The sequence below is a fragment of the Macaca fascicularis genome, chromosome 3 (assembly GCF_037993035.2).
Source record: "Macaca fascicularis isolate 582-1 chromosome 3, T2T-MFA8v1.1".
Classification (NCBI taxonomy): domain Eukaryota; kingdom Metazoa; phylum Chordata; class Mammalia; order Primates; family Cercopithecidae; genus Macaca; species Macaca fascicularis.
In genome coordinates, this window is record NC_088377.1 from 175700088 (window position 1) to 175719230 (window position 19143).

The 19143-nt window shown below is 38.6% G+C and overlaps 1 protein-coding gene across 2 annotated transcripts in view; it reads left to right on the plus strand.

Annotated features, from left to right (window-relative positions):
• LRGUK (leucine rich repeats and guanylate kinase domain containing) overlaps nucleotides 1-19143 on the plus strand; it is a 129026-nt gene that overhangs the window by 32310 nt on the left and 77573 nt on the right. For both annotated transcript variants that reach the window (XM_005550807.5, XM_045388333.3), the window contains exons 7-10: nucleotides 3560-3703; nucleotides 14993-15073; nucleotides 17438-17524; nucleotides 18951-19057. In XM_005550807.5, the coding sequence (XP_005550864.3) occupies nucleotides 3560-3703; nucleotides 14993-15073; nucleotides 17438-17524; nucleotides 18951-19057 (419 nt within the window). The remainder of the gene's footprint in view (nucleotides 1-3559; nucleotides 3704-14992; nucleotides 15074-17437; nucleotides 17525-18950; nucleotides 19058-19143) is intronic.

Consider the following 19143-nt stretch of genomic DNA (forward strand, 5'->3'; position numbering starts at 1 on the left):
CTTCCAGGCTGGGCGTGGTGGCTTATGCCTGTAATCCTAGCACTTTGGGAGGCCAAGGCAGGTGGATCACGAGGTTAGGAGTTCAAGACCAGCCTGGCCAAGATGGTGAAACTCCATCTCTACTAAAAATACAAAAATTAGCTAGGCGCGGTGGCGGGTGCCTATCATCCCAGCTACTCGGTAGGCTGAGGCAGGAGAATTGCTTAAACTCAGGAGGCAGAGGTTGCAATGAGTCGAGATTGTGCCACTGTACTCCAGTCTGGGTGACAGAGAGAGCCTCTGTCTCAAAAACAAAACAAAACAAAACAAAACAAAACAAACAACAACAACAAAAACCACAAACCAAACCTCTTCCATTCCTGCAGTGAGTTAGGTCAGGATAAAGTACTGGCATCCCAGTACTGAGGATGAACCTGAGGGTTTAATAATTTTCCTGATCTTTCATGTTTTCTGCCCATGAAGGCATGTAAGCCAAACATAAATGAAAACGAATTTGATAAATTAGATTGAAAATGTTCAAGTTAGAAAAGAAAGTCACATTTTAAAATTATGACAGTCTGAAGGATTTTTTAGCAGCATGTATGCTTCATTTTGTGGTCTGTTGGAATCTTGTTCTTTTCTTTACGTATCTTCTCTGTATTGATGTTCCCATTCATTTAAAGTGGAGCATGGTAAATAGAAAAAGATATAGGGGTGTGCTTAAGGAAATGAGAATGAACTCATTATTAAGAATAATAATATGTAGCATTTTCATCCTAAGAGTGTGTTTCAATTACAAAAGAAATAATCCATGTTGACAGTTCTGTCTCAGGTAGCTTTTAGAAAAAGGATAGAATACTTCTATTTTCTTAGATTTGGTGGATTGTTCCCTATCTCTGCCCTCATCACCCAAGATCAACTAGAATACATGGAATATACTCTCATTCATTTTTCTTAATTTTTTGAGAATAGAAAGGTTTTCTTTTCCAAAGTTTAATAAAATCTGTAAAATTTGTTTCAATAGTTTTTAATGCTTTTATTTTTAATTCATGGAATCAGGAAACCAGCAGCTTTAGTTACTATTGAAAATAATTTACAATTTAGAGAAAGAAGAACAACTCACCATACAAATCAACTGTTAATTCTCGAATATGAACTTTTGTGATTAATATAAGTGGAAAATGTGGTTCACTAATGGGCTATTCTGTCACCCAGCTTCTTAGCAAGTAATAACAATGCATTCCAAATTCATTTTGTCACAGTAAACACTGCTTGTTTTTTTCTTCCAAAATTGGTTGGTTAAGAATGTTTCTAATTTCATTTATTCAAGAAAATGGCTTTATTCTAAAAGTCTTTTCCCAAATAATCATTATGAAACAAGCAGAAGGAAGTTTTTGTGCAGAAGCTGGATGTCCACTTTTAGGAGAGATGCATTGGTTTTTCAGCATTGGATAAAGAGTTTAACTAGAAAACTTTCAATTCAGAAATTCTGTGATTCTAAATTTTTTTCAGTTCTGGTTTCTTTTATGACTATAGGCTATCTAATTAAACTTTTCTATGCTCACTCTTCTCATGTCATCTACCACTTTGAAAGCCATTAGAGATACTGTGGGAAGAATTACAGTCTATCTACCACACCTAAAGGACTTCAAAGTTCTCTGGGAAGAAGTGTATTAAGAATTACAGTCTATCTACCACATCTAAAGCATTTCAGAGTTCTTTAGGAAGAAATATATTGTATATAAATTTGATATGTGGGGATATTTTGAATAGGCTATTGGGGTCTTACTGCAGTATGTTAAATTAATATGGATATGATGTTAAGTTTGGTGTAGTTTTTTTCTTTCCCTTTTCTATTATACTTTATATAACTTTTGAACTCTGGACAGAAGGAAATTTGACTGTACTTTGGCAAATGGATTATGGGTATTTTTTTCTATTTATTATGATATTTTTCAAATAAAAATAAAAAGAATACTATGATAAACCCTTGTGTGCTATCACTTAGCTTTGTAGATTATCAACATTCTATTGACATGGTTTTAAAGCCATAGAATTAAACTAATGAACACAAATCTTGCTCATTATTGAAATGAAATTTTTAAAAAAAAAATAGGATGAAAATGAGCTCTTGCTATCAAATGTACCAGGGAAAATACAGAGGGAAGAGAATTATTGTTATTGTCATTTGTTGTTATGGGTATATGGAGATTGGGGAAGAAGACAACATTTCAGTCTTAAATCTTTGTTTTATTCTCATTGGTGAGGAAGATGCTTTTGTGTGAATTATTGAAAAACTTGGTTTGGTTATCTACTGTTGCATTACAAGCTACCACAGTTTTAGTGACTTGGAAAAATAACCATTGTATTAACTAACAATTCTGCAATCTGAGCCAGGCTCAGCTGGGAGGTTCTTCCACTGGGCTTGCTGCATTACCTGGCATATTGGTTGGGGGCTTGGCTCAGTTGAGAGGCTGGGATGGCTAGGTTTTTCTATTTAGTGTCAGGATGTCTACCCATGTGACATTTCCTTTTCCATATAACCTCTCCACAAGTTCTCTCCAACAGAGTAACTGCAGTTCTTATGTGGTAGCTCAGTACTTCTGACACACAAAAGCAGAAGCTGCCAGGCCTTCTTAAGTCTTAGGCTTGGAACTGGCATACTTCTACCATATTCTTTGGTGAAGCTAAGTCATAGGTCCAGCCTAGTTTAAGAGGAGGGGACCGCGGCCAGGTGCAGCGGCTCACACCTGTAATCCCAGCACTTTGGGAGGCCAAGGTGGGTGGATCACTTGAGGTCAGGAGTTTAAGACAAGCCTGGCGAACATGGTGAAACCCCATCTCTACCAAAAATACAAAAATAAGCCAGGCATGGTGGTGCGCACCTGTAGTCCCAGCTAGTCGGGAGGCTGAGGCAGGAGAATCACTTGAACCCTGGAGGCAGAGGTTGCAGTGAGCCGAGATTGTGCCACTGTACTCCAGCCTGGGCTACAAAGCCAGGCTCTTTCTCAAAAAAAAAAAAAAAAAAGAATGGAGGGAACTGTACAAGGGCAGGAATAACTGGGGGCATGACTCATTGGAGAACACTAAGATAACAGACTACTAGCACCCTCACCACATGAGTGATCATATTTAGGGTGTTGCTGAAAACAAAATGTATGTGGGGATTATAATAGTCAAGTGAGTCAAGTGGCTTCTTATGATGATGATGAAATAATTACATTACATTTATATTTCTAATGATATATCTGGAGTTATGCTGTCATTACATTTTAGGTGTGCAGTGTTAAAAGCTTAAATTACCTGCCTTTTTCTTTCTTACTGATTTGAATACTCATCTTGCTTTAACCTTAATGAAAATATTATATTCTGAGTTTTCCAGCTGAAACACTGGAACTTCTTTCTGGGATATGTGTATGTGTTTAGAGTGGTGAATGATGGAAATGGGATGGAGGGAAGGACAAGAATGCCTTACTGATTTTTTAAGAGAGATTTGGGTCAGTATCCAAAATGAAAACTTGCCATTACAACTTTTCCTTGAGAGGTCTTTGAGACATTAAATGTATTTTGTCTATTTTAGAGCAATAACCAGATTGAGACAATCACAGGTTTGGAGGATCTAAAAGCCCTACAGAATCTGGATCTGTCCCACAATCAGATAAGCAGCCTCCAAGGCTTAGAGAATCATGACCTCCTGGAAGTGATCGACCTGGAGGATAATAAGGTAGTGTTTTACTTCACATGTCTTGGTTTCAGTGTCGACATAAGAGGACATATTAGAGAAGCACAAACACTTCATTTTTGGTTTCTCAAGGGTGGACACATTAAATGCCAGCTTAGAAATATTGTTCCAGCAAAATTCCTAGAGTAGTTGCAGAAGGATTGTTTTTAAAAAGTATTTAAAATCTTAATTATTGAAAATGTGATGATTCCTAATTATATTATTTTTAAGGTTTAAACTGCAATCACGTGTGGATGATTTTCTGAAGTATACGTGTTCATACAAAATTTTGTGTAGAAATGTGGCAGTAGGAATGTCTGAAATATCAGAGTAAGGAGGTTGGAGATATAAGAATAGCCATAGGCTGGTGTTGCTCCATGTCTGCCATTTAAAGAAAAGTCTAGGGCCTTGGTAAGGGAAGTGTTGGGAAGATGTTGGTCAAAGGATACAACATTTCGGTTACATAAGGAGTTTGTCCCAGGGATCTATTGTATAACATGGCAATTATAGTTAATAAAAATATATTGTATTTTTCCATGCTGAGAGAGTAGATTTTAAACATTTTTACCACAAAAATGATTACTTTGCGAGGTAACACATATGTTAAAAAGCTAGATTTAGCCATCCCACAATGTAACAGGATGATGCGATGAATTTCAAGTCATCGTATTATACACAGTAAGTACCTATAATTTTATCTGTCAATTTAAAAAAATTAAAACGTTTAAAAATGCAAATACCTTAGGAAAGGCTTAAACCCTTAAAAATAAAGAGAGGAGGCACAGGAAGCGAGTTCTTATCTACCAATCTACGTGATGGGTTGGGGACTGGGTTTCTTCAAATTTTAATGTCTGGCTTAATAATGCACACTTTACTTCAAAAATCACAGAAACGGGCTTTCGTTCTTATATTTTATTTTTAATAAAGCATTTGTGCTCCTAATCATGGTATATTCAGTTGGTAACTTTACCTGACTTCTTATGCTGTAAGGTCTACAAAGTTATTTTATTTATATTGAATACTTCATCATATTTTTGGGAGAACACTTTGATAAGGAGGTTGAATGTTTATTTCTTCTTGAAAATGAAAAGTTGGGCTGAGCCTGAAAGGGACAGTTGGTGTGAGCTCAAGTGAGCTGGCCTCTAGTGGGGATCTTGCTGTGTTCTGCTGTGGTGGTGCTTGTCAGTTTTGCGCGATGAGCCTTGTTTTCCAACAAACTTCCCTCATCTGTTTGGTTGCTAAGAATCAAGAAAAGTCATTTATTAGTCCTGGGAACAGATGAGTTTTGAATCACAGACAAAACTGTTCCTCCTCATTCTCCTTGACTTGTGTGTGTGGTGTGTGTGTGTGTGTGTGTGTGTATATCTTTTTTTTTTTTTTTTGAGACGGAGTCTCTCCCTGTCGCCCAGGCTGGAGTGCAGTGGCATTATCTTGGCTCACTGCAAGCTCCACCTCTTGGGTTCACGCCATTCTCCCGCCTCAGCCTCCCGAGCAGCTTGGTACTACAGGCGCCTGCCACCACGCCCAGCTAATTTTTTTGTATTTTTAGTAGAGACGGGGTTTCACTGCGCTAGCCAGGATGGTCTCTATCTCCTGACCTCGTGATCCACCTGCCTCGGCCTCCCAAAGTGCTGGGATTACAGGCGTGAGTCCTTGACTTGTATGTTTAGTTGTTTTGGCAACTTCTCCAGTTAATTCTAATGGACAATCTTTGTTCACTGTACCACGTGTCTTAGGAAGTCCGCACAATCTCCGTCTCGTGTGGTTTTAGTGTCCTTTTCATGCATTTGCCATTGAAGGCTGATTTTTAGAAAATTTCTTACTTAAAATGGTTCTCACATATATACAGGGGCTGTTGAAAAGGTGGAAAGCACTCATTAAATCTCAACTCAATGCATCTAAGGATTTAGGAAAAGGAGTAACAGTAATGATAATAGTAACAATTCCGATCATAAAATAATCTAGAGATATTTGTTGAGGATCTTTATGCACCAGGCACTTTCCTAAGCACTTTATCTCATTTAATCCTCATTATAACCCATTATTCATTTTACAAATGAAGAAACAGGGGCAGAAAGAGGTTAAGTAACTTGCCCAAAGTCATATATCCAGCAAATAGCAGAGCCAGTCTGCAAACAGAGAATGGTTTGCCTCCGGTTTCAATGTTCTTAACCTCTGCAGGGTGATACAGTACATAAAATGCTAATGGGCCTCCCTTCTGAAAGGGCCTGTTGTAATGCCCCAATACAGTGCTTTCTCAGCGAAACGTCACGTGAGCCACAGATGTGAGCCACAGATGTGATCTAAAATTCTCCAGTAGCCACAGTAAAAAGGTGCAAAGAAACAGGTGAAATTAATTTTAATAATGCATTTTACTTAACCCAGTAGATCCAAAATGTTTTCATTTCAACATGTAATCTACGTACAGACTTATTGATGAGATATTTAACTTTCTATTGTTTCATACTAAATTTCTGACATCCGTTGTGTATTTTACACTTAAAGTATGTCTCAGTTCATCCTGGCCATATTTTAAGTGCTGGGCAGCTGCATGTGGCTAGTAATTATCATATGGGACAGTGCAGATCTAGAAACACCTCACAAATAGTATGTCGTTCTCCTCCATTTCAAGAGACTTTTCAAATTGTATTTGACAAACTTTAAAGAAAAAAGAGGAGTATCATCATGTGAAGAAAGGAGTTTATAATTTTCAAATGTTAAAGAGGATCCGTTAAAAAAAAATGGCCACGTGTCCCAAAGGGGGATCCTTTGGCACCCATGAGGTCTGTAACAATCACCTTATTCCCCAGCTCCCCCCTGGGCAGGTTGAGGAGCAACCAGAAGTACTTTGAAATATTCTTTGAGGCTTCAGGAGAGTTCCTCAGAGAACTCTCCAGGACTACTGAGAATACTGTGTATCAGGGGTGGAAAATTTATCATTAGGCAGAAACATAACCTAGCTTCTGCTTCTCATATGATTAATCTGACATTAAGAATATTGTTTTATGGTAGCACTGCATCAGTATTATGTACTTGGTTTTAGCAGTTGAGACATTGTAGCACCCACATGTGATCATTTGAACATCTTTTTAAGGCCACTTGAGAATGTTTACCATCAGCTGGGGATTTGGGGACCTTAGTTACCCTCTACTCTGTAGTCTTGTTAGATTTTACATCATTTCCAGCATTTAAAACATATCCCAAACTGTTAGCTCTATTATAACCTCAGTCCTTTCTTCTAGAAGCAAGATATCAGTTTGGGAGTGACTTAGAAAAACGCTGTCTTACTTCTCTAAGTCTCAGTGTCATTATTTCACACTGTCGGTTCCCAATTACTTTTCTGAATTTTTGTGAGGATTTCGCAAGGTAATACTCATAAAGCAATGGAAGCATGGAGACAACTTGAATCCTAAGTAATAAAAGTGCTCCTCCCAGAGCTTCCTGTCTCTTCATTCTTTGCAGTGCTCTGGCTTTCCTTCTAAATCATTCTCCTTGAATGCTGACGGGGACAATGGCAGCTGAAGGCCATTATTCCACTCTATTTTTGTGATGCTTTGTATAGGCAGAACATTCTTTGACGAGGACCCCTTGCTTCTTGTTGTTCAAAGACAGATGCCATTTAATGTCCCTGGCAAGCAATGTGCATTACCCCCCTCTTCATTGAACCTTGGCTCACACTTCTCTTCACATATGTGAGCAAAAGGAACTTTGGGGGCATTAAACCCAATCAGACTTCTAAGTGAACTTTATTTCTCTCTGGATTTAGGTTTGTTAGGTTAGGCCTATAATGAGAAGGGTTGGACTAGGTGAGTCCTTGGGGCCTGCAGGGGCTGAAAACATTGATGCAGAGGCATACCATTGATGCTGGTGTGATCAGATCTCCTGCTAAAGTCAATCTCCATTCCACCTGGCCAACATACTCCTGCCCTGGGATGCAAATAGGAGGGAGGCCCCCTTGGAGGTCTTTGGCCTCCTTACACCCAAAGGTGATGCCCAAGGCAGGAAATCCTGATCTGCTCAGCAACTGCTCTCTGGATAGTCTTGGCTCTCTGCGGAGAGTGCTAATGGGTGCACACTTTGAGTCCAGGTTTTGATGCTGCTTCATTACTTTTAGAAACAATTTTTGAACTCTCAGATCAAGGTGAATGTGACTTTCTCCTTTGCCCCGACCCCTTTCTTAATGCTTATATCCCAGTGATGGACTTGGCCTGCTTCCTGGTGCCCTGGCTCCATGATGATGGGGTCAGCAGGGATAGTTGCCCTTTGCCTGCTTTAGCACTGGCTCACTGAGTAGAGTGCCGGCCATTGACCAGGAGACCACATGTTCCTCGCCATCTGACTTGGTTAGGCCGGCTACGTAGGACTGGCTGTCAGTGGCCAGTTTATGTGACTGGGGATGGAGACCAGCACTCTCAGGGGCAGCTGGCGGGGTGAGTGCTTCCTTGCAGAAGGACTGGGAATGTTAAGTCAGCCATTTTCTTCTGATCCTCATGCAGATCCAGCGTATTTCCACCTCTGGAGCTTCATAACATCTGGTGTCTCTGCTGGAAGCTTTTCCCCTCATCTTCAAAAAAATTCACTTCATTTCATTTAAGCCTGTGGCAAACTCTCACAAAAAATGGCCTCTGACCCCCCTCTGGCCTCTCCAGCACCCCCTCCCTGTTTTCTTTATCCCTTTATACTTTTTAATTTATCATTAGTACTTACTATTACCTGAGATTGTGTCATATTGCATATTCTAGTTTCACATCTGTTAGAGTTCACTGGCTTTCCAACTAGAATGTTAGCTTCAAGAGCTCAGGGACTTTATCTTGTTCACTTTGAGCAATGCCTGGCTCAGAGATGGCACTGAAGAATATTTGTTGTCTTGGCTCCAGGCATGGTGACTCACATCTGTAATCCTGGAGCTTTGGGAGGTCAAGGTAGGCTGATCACTTGAGTCCAGGAGTTTGAGACGAGCCTGGGCAACACAGCAAGACTCCCATCTCTTCCCCCACCACAAAAAAATAAAATAATAAATAACTGGGCATGGTGACATGTACCTGTAGTCCCAGCTACTTGTGAGGTTAGGCAGGAGGATGGCCTGAGTCTAGGAGTTTGAGGCTGCAGTAAGCTATTATGACACCACTGCACCTCAGCCTAGGCAACATCACGAGACCCTGTCTCTTAAAAAAAAACAAAGAATATTTGTTGACTGAATGCAGGACCCTCAGGAACTCTCAGGAATACCCAGATTTGCGTCCCTTCTATCAAGTGCTTGGGTGATGTTTGAGATGCATGGGATGAGATTCTGGAATGATTGTGTATAAGAAGTGAGGCTCGAGTGTTTTCCTACAGGGCAGAGAAGGGAGATGGTGACTGGAGATCAGAGGAGTGGTTTGAGCTGAGTGGATGAGGGCCTTCAATCAGGTAGCAGTAGTGAGGAAGGGGAAGGAAGGCTGGGGTCTAGAGGTGTTTCTGAGGAAGAATAACTAGGGCAGATTGGAGGTGGTGGATGAGGAAGAAAATGTTTGAGGACGACTCCTGGGTTTGCAACTTAGGTGACTCAGGTGACTGGGTGACAGTGCTGCCATCCAGCCTCCTTACTGTCATCCAGAACCCCTGGTGCATGGTTCTTTATCTTGTCCTAAACCTTAGAGGCAGAGTGTCTCATTCCAACAGCAGGGTGGGGGCATGCTGTGCCAGCTGTCTGACAGAAGGCAAGCCCTGTCCGTGGAGCCACTTCTCTTGGAAGCTAATCCTTACTAAGTATAGCAGGTGGAATTGTGTGGCCCTCTCCTCCAAAAAGCCTACCCCAGGAAACTGTGAATGTCCCCTCATGTGGAAAAGGGATCTTTGAAGATGTAATCAAGTTTGGGATCTAAAGAGAAGAACATCCTGGATGTAGGGTGGCCCTAAACCCAATGTCCTGATAAGAGGCTGAAGGGAAGAAGACACACACACACAGAGAAGGCCATGAGATGACCCAGGCGAAGATGGGGCAGAGATTAGAGTTATGTTGCTGCAAGCCAAGCAAGGTCTGGAGTTACTGGAAGCTGGAGAAGGCAGGGAAGGGTTCTCTAGAACCTTCTGAGAGAGCGCGGGACTGCTGACACCTTGATTTCAGACTGCTGGTCTCCAGAACTGTGGAAGGAAGAAATTTCTGTTGTTTTAGGCCTCCAGGTTTGTGGTAGTTTGTTATGTAAACCCTAGAAAACTTATATATCAAGTAAAATTCTATGTCTGGGGACTAGAGTATGAGGTCTGAAAGTTATTCTTCGCTACGGTCTTTTGTAATTTCTGCTTTTTATGTTTTATTGAAGAAATTTTTCTATACCCCAGGTTTTAAATATTCTCATATATTTTCTTGTAATTTCAAGTTTTGTTTTTTCATATTTAGTCTTTAATCCAATTGGGATTTACTTTTGTGGGTAGTGTGAGGTGGGCATCTAATTCCAAGGTAGGAAATAAATTGTCCCAACATTTCAGAATTCTGATTAATACTGTAAAATATTCTATTGAATGGATATGTCAGGATTTATTGAGTCATTTACTTATTGAAATTTATGTTTAAAATTTGTTGTAGCGTATATTCTTATATATAAACCTTTAAGTATATTTTAAATGATTTACTTAGGATAGATTCTTGGAAATACTATTACTGGATATAGGCATTTTTAAGACTCTTACTATATTTCATACAGGTTCATACTAATTAATATCCTACCAGTTAGAATACTATATTATAAGTGTATCTTACTACACCTTTGTGAGCAAATATCTTTTAAAAATTATGTCACTCTGGTAGAGAAAAACAGTATTTTGCATTATTTTATATAAAAATTTTTGATTACCCATGAGGTTAAACATTTTTTTGACCTGTTTGTTAGACACTTAGTTTTCTTTTTAGAAATTGTCTATTCATGCCGTTGACTATCATTTATATTATTATCATTCTACTTTTCATTGTACTCATTGTACTTTTGCTACACATTTGAAAGTAATTTCTGAAGTCCATCAATATTTTTCTTTGTGTCTTCCTTTATTATTTTAAAAATGTTTATGATGTCTTTCTCTGTTCTGAAATCTGTTAGGTGTTCACCTAAACTTTTTCCCCCTGGTTTCTTTTATTACCTTTCAACTCTTAATCCATAATTTATTTTATGGTATAATTGAAACAAACATTTTAATTTATAGGAGGAATAAGATCTAGTATTCAATAGCACAATGGGGTGACTATAGTTAATCATATTTTACTGTATATTTCAAAATAACTAAAAGAATAGAATTGTCACATTTCTAACACAAAGAAATAATAAATGCTTGAGGTGATAGATACCCCAGTTACCCTGATTTGATCATTACACATTGTATGCTTGTACCAAAATATCACATTTACCCCATAAATATGTACAACTCTTATGTATCCACAATAACTAAAAATGTAAAAAATCAATTTACTTTTTTCAATATCTAATAGTAATATAATAACAGCTATCATTTATTGAGGACTCATTATATCCCCAGCCTTACGCTAACCAATTCACCTTAATTAACTCATTTAACAAATAGTTTTATTGAATAAGACTAATTTTCTCACTGATACAGAGATAAATATTTTCTGAAGTATTTATTCTGTTCCATTGCTCTGTCTGTTGATTCTTATTCCAGTAATGCACTTACCAACGTCATCAACTAGTTGATAGATCCCCACAGTTTGAAAAATATTTGTGGTTCATCTTTTAAATATACACCATTCTTATTTCTCTTAAGATTCTACTAAGATACAGAAAACTTAAATAAAACTAGTTGTCTTTAGTTTAGTGGAGAATTCAGGCCTGCTGCAACCCAAATTCTAACCCTGGCCAAATTCAGGAAGTCAAGCAATCTTGTTTTTTCTTTTTCCCCCTTCTTAAAATTGTGAAACAAAACCAATACTGAAAAGATCTGTTTCTGGAGTATTTATTCTGTTCCATTGATCCATCTGTTGATTCTTATTCCAGTAATGCACTTACCAACGTCATCAGCTACTTGATAGGTTCCCTGCAGTTTGAAAAATATTTTTCTGCACAGATTTATGTTTAAATGTGGCAGTGAAAAAAATTTTAATGGTTGTACCCAATTGTTTTCTAAGAAGACAAATATATGTGTGTGTGTGTATATATAACATATATTTATATATGCTTATATATTTTTATATATTCACATATATAAATATATATTCACATATAGAAATTATATATGTATATATATATATTTTTTAAAACAAAAGACTTTGGTAGTTCCCTTGAGATCTGGATGGTGATGCTTAGTGACTATGGCCTTGAGGGAAATGGTAAAAGAAGAAAAGAAGAGGAAGTCAACATGCTTTGGGGGTGGAGTTGTGGACTATCGTCAATAGGGGCAAAGGAGGTGAGAGAATGGGCTGGACTGGAGTCTGGGGATCAACTGTGTTAAGATGACATTCTTGGCAGCAGATGACTGAACTTCCCGTAGGAACATAACTTTTCTGGCAGTATTTCACTGGAAGCTGTTTGGGGTGCTGTTGTCTCTACTCCTGCTGTAAAAGTCTGTTATGTACACAGTCCTGGCTTTGTGGGCTTTGCAGAGAAAAGATGTGAGGGTGGAGTCCTTGGGGTAGGTTGTGCAGGAGAGGGAGGGTGCATGCAGGGCAAGCAGTATCTGTGGCACTTTGCTAATTCAGTAGACATGGGGAGGTGAAGCCAGGCCACCCCATACCTTCTCCCCTCTCACCTCATCCTACCCCATGGAAGGCCAGGAAGGGAAAATGGGTCCCTTTCATTTGACTCTCAAAAAACCAACTGATCCCAGCTGACATCTTGCGGCAGTATAATTTTGTATATTCCATGACCACTGTGTTCATGGTGTTTGAAACATATCAAGATCTTTCCATGTCAATCACTGTAAATATCACTATCCTCTAAAATGAGCGTGTAGTGTTGCTACTATAGGACTGTACTATTACCCATTTAATTACATGATCGTGGTGTTCTTAGGAATTTACACTTTTTTTACTTTTATTGATAATGTTAGACTGAATGTTCTTGTATCTAATTTTTTTTACAAAAAATTAGAATATAGAATATTTCACATATAGAAATTACATATTATATATATATTTTTTTTAAAGAAAAGACTTTAGTGGTTCCCTTTAGATCTGGATGGTGATGCTTAGAGACTATGGCCTTGAGGGAAATCTAATGTTTACAAAAAAATTAGATACAAATGATCTCTTTAGTATAAGCCTCTTGAAGTGGGAAAGCTGGTTCATAGCTTATGAAACACATGAAATACATCAGGTTGCCCTATAGAAAGAATGCACCAGTTTCCACTCTCACCAGCAATGTATGCAAATGCACATGGCCACAACTTGTTGGTGAGATGTGATAAATGAAGGAACACATCTCTTAACATTAGTGTTAGGTCCAAAAACAAGAGCAGGCCAGTGTGGTGGCTCATGGCTGTAGTCCTAGCACTTGGGAATGGGAAGTTGAGGTGGGTGGGTTGCTTAAGCCCAGGAGTTCAAGAACAGCCTAAGCAACATGGCAAAACCCTGTCTCCAAAAAACTACAAAAATTAGCTGAGCTTGACAGTGCACACTTCTAGTCCCAGCTACTTGGGGGTGGGGGGCTGAGGTAGGAAGATTCCTTGAGCTAGGGAGGTCGAGGCTGCAGTGAGCCGTGATCATACCACTGCACTCCAGCATGGGTGACAGAGCGAGACCCAATCTCAAAAAAAAAAAGAACAAGAGCAGGTGGAATGCTAGAAGAAAATTAATCCATTGTTTACAAGTTTACTTTTCCACTTCCCTGAATAATACAATAGAAAACAATTGATCCCTTTTTTAAAAAAAAAAAAAAAAAAGATAATCCAAATGGCAGGCTGATGGACAGTTTAGTCATCTTATGGAAAAAGATGTGTATAATAGTATAATGTTGCTCTAACAAGATTAACGTGTGCAGGTTGTAGATTGCAACTCTGGTGTTCGCCTTTCATATTATATCTTTGAAAATGGCATCCTTTGAACATGGTGCATATGTTTGTCCTCTGACTTGGCTTTGGGTCTAGTTTGCATTTTAATTGTGTATTGTGGTTGGATAACTCAGGAGTTATTTGTGATCCTTCTGTTGGAGTGCTTTCCAATGCATGCAGAAATGATTTGGAGAAAAATAGAAATGAAAAAGTGATGATTAACTTTTTGCAAAAGTTTAATATCTACACTTGATATAAAATTGTAATTATGCTAATTACAAAAATTTTAATAAACCTATTTGCTTTTAATTTAGTGGAGAATTCAGGCCTGCCACAACCCAACTGCTATTCCTGGTCAAATTAAGGAACTGTCAAGCAATCATTTTTTTTTTCTTTCTGTTCTGCTACTTTTTAAAATTGTGAAATAAAACCTATACAGAAAAGTATATAAAACATAAGTGTACAAGTTAGCTAAAGAGTTCAAGGTGAACAGTACACACCCATCAAGAAATACGTCATACGATTTTTAGTTTTTTACCTTTCCTTGTATTAATTCTCTGGTGGAAAAAGTGATAAAGCCATATATGTGCATGCAGTAAGAAGACTTTGGCCGGGCGCAGTAGCTCATGCCTGTAATCCTAGCACTTTGCGAGGCCAAGGCAGGCGGATCACAAGGTCAGGAGATTGAGACCATCTTGACCAGCATATTGAAACCCCGTCTCTACTAAAAATGCAAAAATTATCTGGCGTGGTGCTGTGTGCCTGTAATCCCAGCTACTCAGAAGGCTGAAGCAGGAGAATCGCTTGAACTAGGGAGTCGGAGGTTGCAGTGAGCCAAAATCACACCACTGTACTCCAGCCTGGCAACAGAGTGAGAGTCCATCTCAAAAAAAAAAAAAAAATCACAAATGACCAGGGTGGCAGAAGCAGAATTGGGAAAGGAAGTTGGGGGGCTGGTGGGCTAGGAACGGGGGTGGGGTGGGTAACCAGGTCATCCTTGGATGCATTTTTGTACTGTTTTTCTGACTGTGAATGCTATTTTATTTCTGCCTTAAAGTGAACGTGGGTAAGAGGAGGAAACTTACTGTTCCCTACCTAGAGAAGAAAAAAGAAAATGTGGTTGTGTGCATGCATATTTATAGAAGGGGTATGCACTCATTCCCTTGTTCTGTGTAGTTCTGTGGAATTCTCATTAAAAAGCTGGACAGAGCAATTTTTAAAATAAGTTGAATTGAAAGGACCCAAACTGGCTCCTATTGTGTTATGTTTTCTGTTGTGTTTGTGCATTTAGTCTGTTGATACTTTTTTTTCTTTGAACAGATTGCTGAGCTGAGAGAAATAGAATACATCAAAAATTTACCCATCCTTCGAGTTCTCAATCTTCTGAAAAATCCAATTCAGGTGAGACATTACTTATATCAGGGGAGGGAGAGAGAGAAGAAAGTGGGAGGGTGGAGGGGAACTATCTAGGAATTCTTTAAGAAGTACTTTTGGTAAAAGAATATCAGGAATGTGACTAGAATTTGTCTATCTTCCTTCTCTCTAAGGAAGGATTTAGTAGTACCTACAGTGACCGTTTTTTTTTTAAGACTTAAGATCTTCTTTCATGACTAACAAGCTGTCACATGACTGTCAGTGAAGGAAAGCCTGAAACTGAATATCATTTAGTTGCTCTGCTGGTCATTTGTGACTCATCCCTGGTGGTACTAAAGGTTACAGGAAAGAGGTAATAAGATTACAGAACAGTGTTCTCTCACATTAGACAATGCAAGACATAGGTGGAGACAGAATGTGATTCCTATTTTATAACAAGGGAAAGAAAATCTAAGATTAGATACCTAATTTACCTGGATATAGCCATGAAATTGATGTATATGTAAAATAATTATAGAGCAAAATAATACATTTCCCAGGAGTTCTTCACACCTCTGGGTTTGAAGGATCGGGGACTGTGTTTTGAGTCCCTCTCTTTCTCTCCATTGATTGATGCTTTCTCCCGGCCTCCTTCCCTCCTTCCTTGTCTGCTTGTCCTTCATTCCATTCTTCTACCTGTATCCTTCACTTAGTTTCCACAGGCTCTTGACTTTGCATGTAGCTCTTAGTAACCTTCTTTTTGTGTGTATCTTGATGAAAATGTCTAGATAGGTGAAAAAAAATATAAGAAAGATTTATAAATTAAAAACTGCCCTTGGGACAGGAACAGTGAGAGGCAATTTAAAAACATTTCTGGAAAAGTAAGAGGCAGGGTTTAAAGTGGCCAGCACACCTCAGTTTCAGATCCCTGAAGGGTGTTTGTGCATACGCATGAATGAGCATCACAAGCCCTTTGACACATGTTAATTGATTTATACACAAAACCTTCCCCCCAACATTTACACCTAAGCTTTGTACATTCACCTCATATACGGTCTCATCTATTGGGAGGGCACAAAAGTAATTGTGGTTTTTGCATTATTTTAATGGCAAAGACCACAATTACTTTTGCACCAACCTAATATATAATGGATTATCTGCTAATATCTAATGTCTTTTTTCCCCTCAAAGAGGCATAGCTTTTTACTACGAAAACTCTAATTATATTTCCAAAAGGCAGATAATCCTGATGGTAGGGAGTAATAAGGAGTTTATCTGATAAATGAATATCATTTTATTATTACAAAAATTCATAATAAACAATACAAATTAATATGAAATATTGCATATAAATAATAACAAAATAATATAAAATATTAAAGTTTCATTATTGGCAGAATTGAGACTTGTTGGAGTTAGAAGACAGGGTTGAAGTCACTGGCCACGGGATCTTAGATGAGATGCTTCACCTTTCTGAGGCTTGGTAGCCTTTAGAAATGAGGATAATCTGGAAGCCATTATCCTCAGCAACCTAACACAGGAACAGGAAACCAAATACTGCATGTTCTCACTTATAACTGGGAGCTGAACCATGAGAACACATGGACACAGGGAGGAGAACAATGCACCCTGGGGCCTGTCGGGGGCCAGGAGCAGGGAGAGCATAAAGATAAATAGCTAATGCATGCGGGGCTTAATACCTAGGTGATGGGTTGATGGGTCCAGCAAACCATCGTGGCACACCCTTACCTGTGTAAGAAACGTGCACGTCCTGCACATATATCCCAGAACTTAAAATTAAATTATTATTATTATTTTATTTTATTTTTTTGAGACAGAGTCTTGCTCTGTCACCCAGGGGCTGGAGTGCAGTGGCGCGATCTCGGCTTACTGCAAGCTCCACCTCCTGGGTTCACAGCATTCTGCTGCCTCAGCCTCCTGAGTAGTTGGGACTACGGGCACCCGCCACCACGCCTGGCTAATTTTTTTGTATTTTTAGTAGAGACGGGGTTTCACCGTGTTAGCCAGGATGGTCTTGATCTCCTGATCTTGTGATTCATCCGCCTTGGCCTCGCAAAGTGCTGGGATTACAGGCGTGAGCCACCTCGTCCGGCCAATTAAATTAAATTTTAAAAAAAGAAATGAGGGTAACCCACCTGTCCTGTTAATCTCTAATCTCACAGGGAGATTAACAAGAGTGTACACTTGAAGACCTTTATATGTTACAAGGCACAGTCTGCATTAAGTTAATGTAAGGGAACTGGGAAGTGTGAAATGCATAGCCCTGTGAGGGTGTGTGTGGGAATGATGAGGTAGCAGGTGAAAGGCCCAAGCTCATGAAAACCCAATGTTGGTGCTTGTTATTTTGGGAAAAGGAAGGCAACTGAGCAGTCCTCTTAATATTTTAAATAGGAAAAGTCTGAATATTGGTTCTCCGTAATTTTTATGCTTCTGCGATTAACAGAATTAGATCAGAAGAAGATTAAAGTGGAAGAAAAGGTATGTAATCATGTCATACCATTACCATTGTGTTTATGGGTTAATATGCTCAAAAGCTTGTGTTGCCTGCTGTGGAAGCAATATAATCAGTAAATAAGACACATAACAATATGTACATTAATTCATTTAGGGAATGTTTCCTTGTCTTAGGATCTGTTTGTTTAACCCTCTGCAAAGGTGAGTATCAACACAAATGTAGTGAAAGGCCTGATGACTTGCTGTTAGTACAGTGAAGAGGTTGGCCGTAGGGAACAGAAGCAATACTCCACTTATATAGGTCATAGCTTTATGTCAGACTATCAGTTTGAAAAACTATCCTATTTGGAAGGTGTGTGATTCTATCTGTGTTACCTGAAAAATTCATTTAACAACAAAATGTACTATAATGTCACTCTACCATATAATCGAAAGGTACTCAAATAAATCACTACCCTGATATTTTAAATCCTTAATTCTGCTCTTTAAAATAATGATTCATCTAGTCACAGAATTCCAGAATAACCAGACCTTGAATGCTAGCACCTGCCTCCCTGCTTTTCAAACTCATGGTCACTGCTTTGTCTTGCTTTAGTGGTTGGTGACAGCCAAAATCTCTACTAATGAAGGATTTCTTACACTGGATGCAAATTTGAAATGGGAATGAAAACAGGTATAAATATGTAGAGAGGCACGTATTCCATCTCATAAATGCCTTTCTGAAATCTTGGTTAAAAATAGTTACAGATGCCAGACTGTCATTATTCTCACACTCAAAGGTACTTATTAGATTCCTCTTTTCCTTTAACATTTTGCAAAAGGAATACAATTTAAAACTATGTATTAAGTAAAGATATGGCATATGGTAGATGAGGATAATGTATTTAGAAGAATGGGAAAGACAAGGGGATGGAGAACTGTACATTATGAAGAAAAGGCCCATATCCTTGAATGAAGAAAGTTATGCTAAATGAAGAGGAAGTTTTGGTAGAATTTGAGATTGTGGGAATTGTTCTTGGTGAGATGGTATGAGGAAAACATTCCCCACGCATCAAAACCTGGAATCTACAGCTATAAGTTTTATTCATTTTTCACATATTAAAAGTTGGAATGTTTACTATATTAAAAGTAATCATAGGCTTTAGAGGGGCTGTGGGTTTTTGTTTGGTGGTTTTCTTTTTTTTGTCATTTTCCCTCCCAAACCAGGCAGTATAAAGAAGTAGGAGATCAAAAGACTCCACTCAATATTTTAAAATAATTATCATTTCTTAAATTTTAGGAAAATTAGCATAAACATGAAGACTGAATACTAACATTCATGGGCATGTGTTAAATTATTTTGTATACCCGGCTGCATGTATACAACATTTCATTAAGGAAAAATTCAAGCTTCGTCTTCTTTTTAGAAACAAAACTTTTTTTCCCTTTTACATCTCTAATTCTGGAAAAGGTTTCAGCAGTGAATAAATATGATCCTCCCTCTGAAGTGCTTGCAGCTCAAGACCACCTGACCCATGTTGTCAACAGCGTGATGCAGCCGCAGAGGATCTTTGACAGGTATTTATTAGGAATCCACAGGCCAGAATTCAGGGTGAGCAAGCACAAGACAGCCTCATCATTTCCCCTAGCCCTCTATTTTGTGA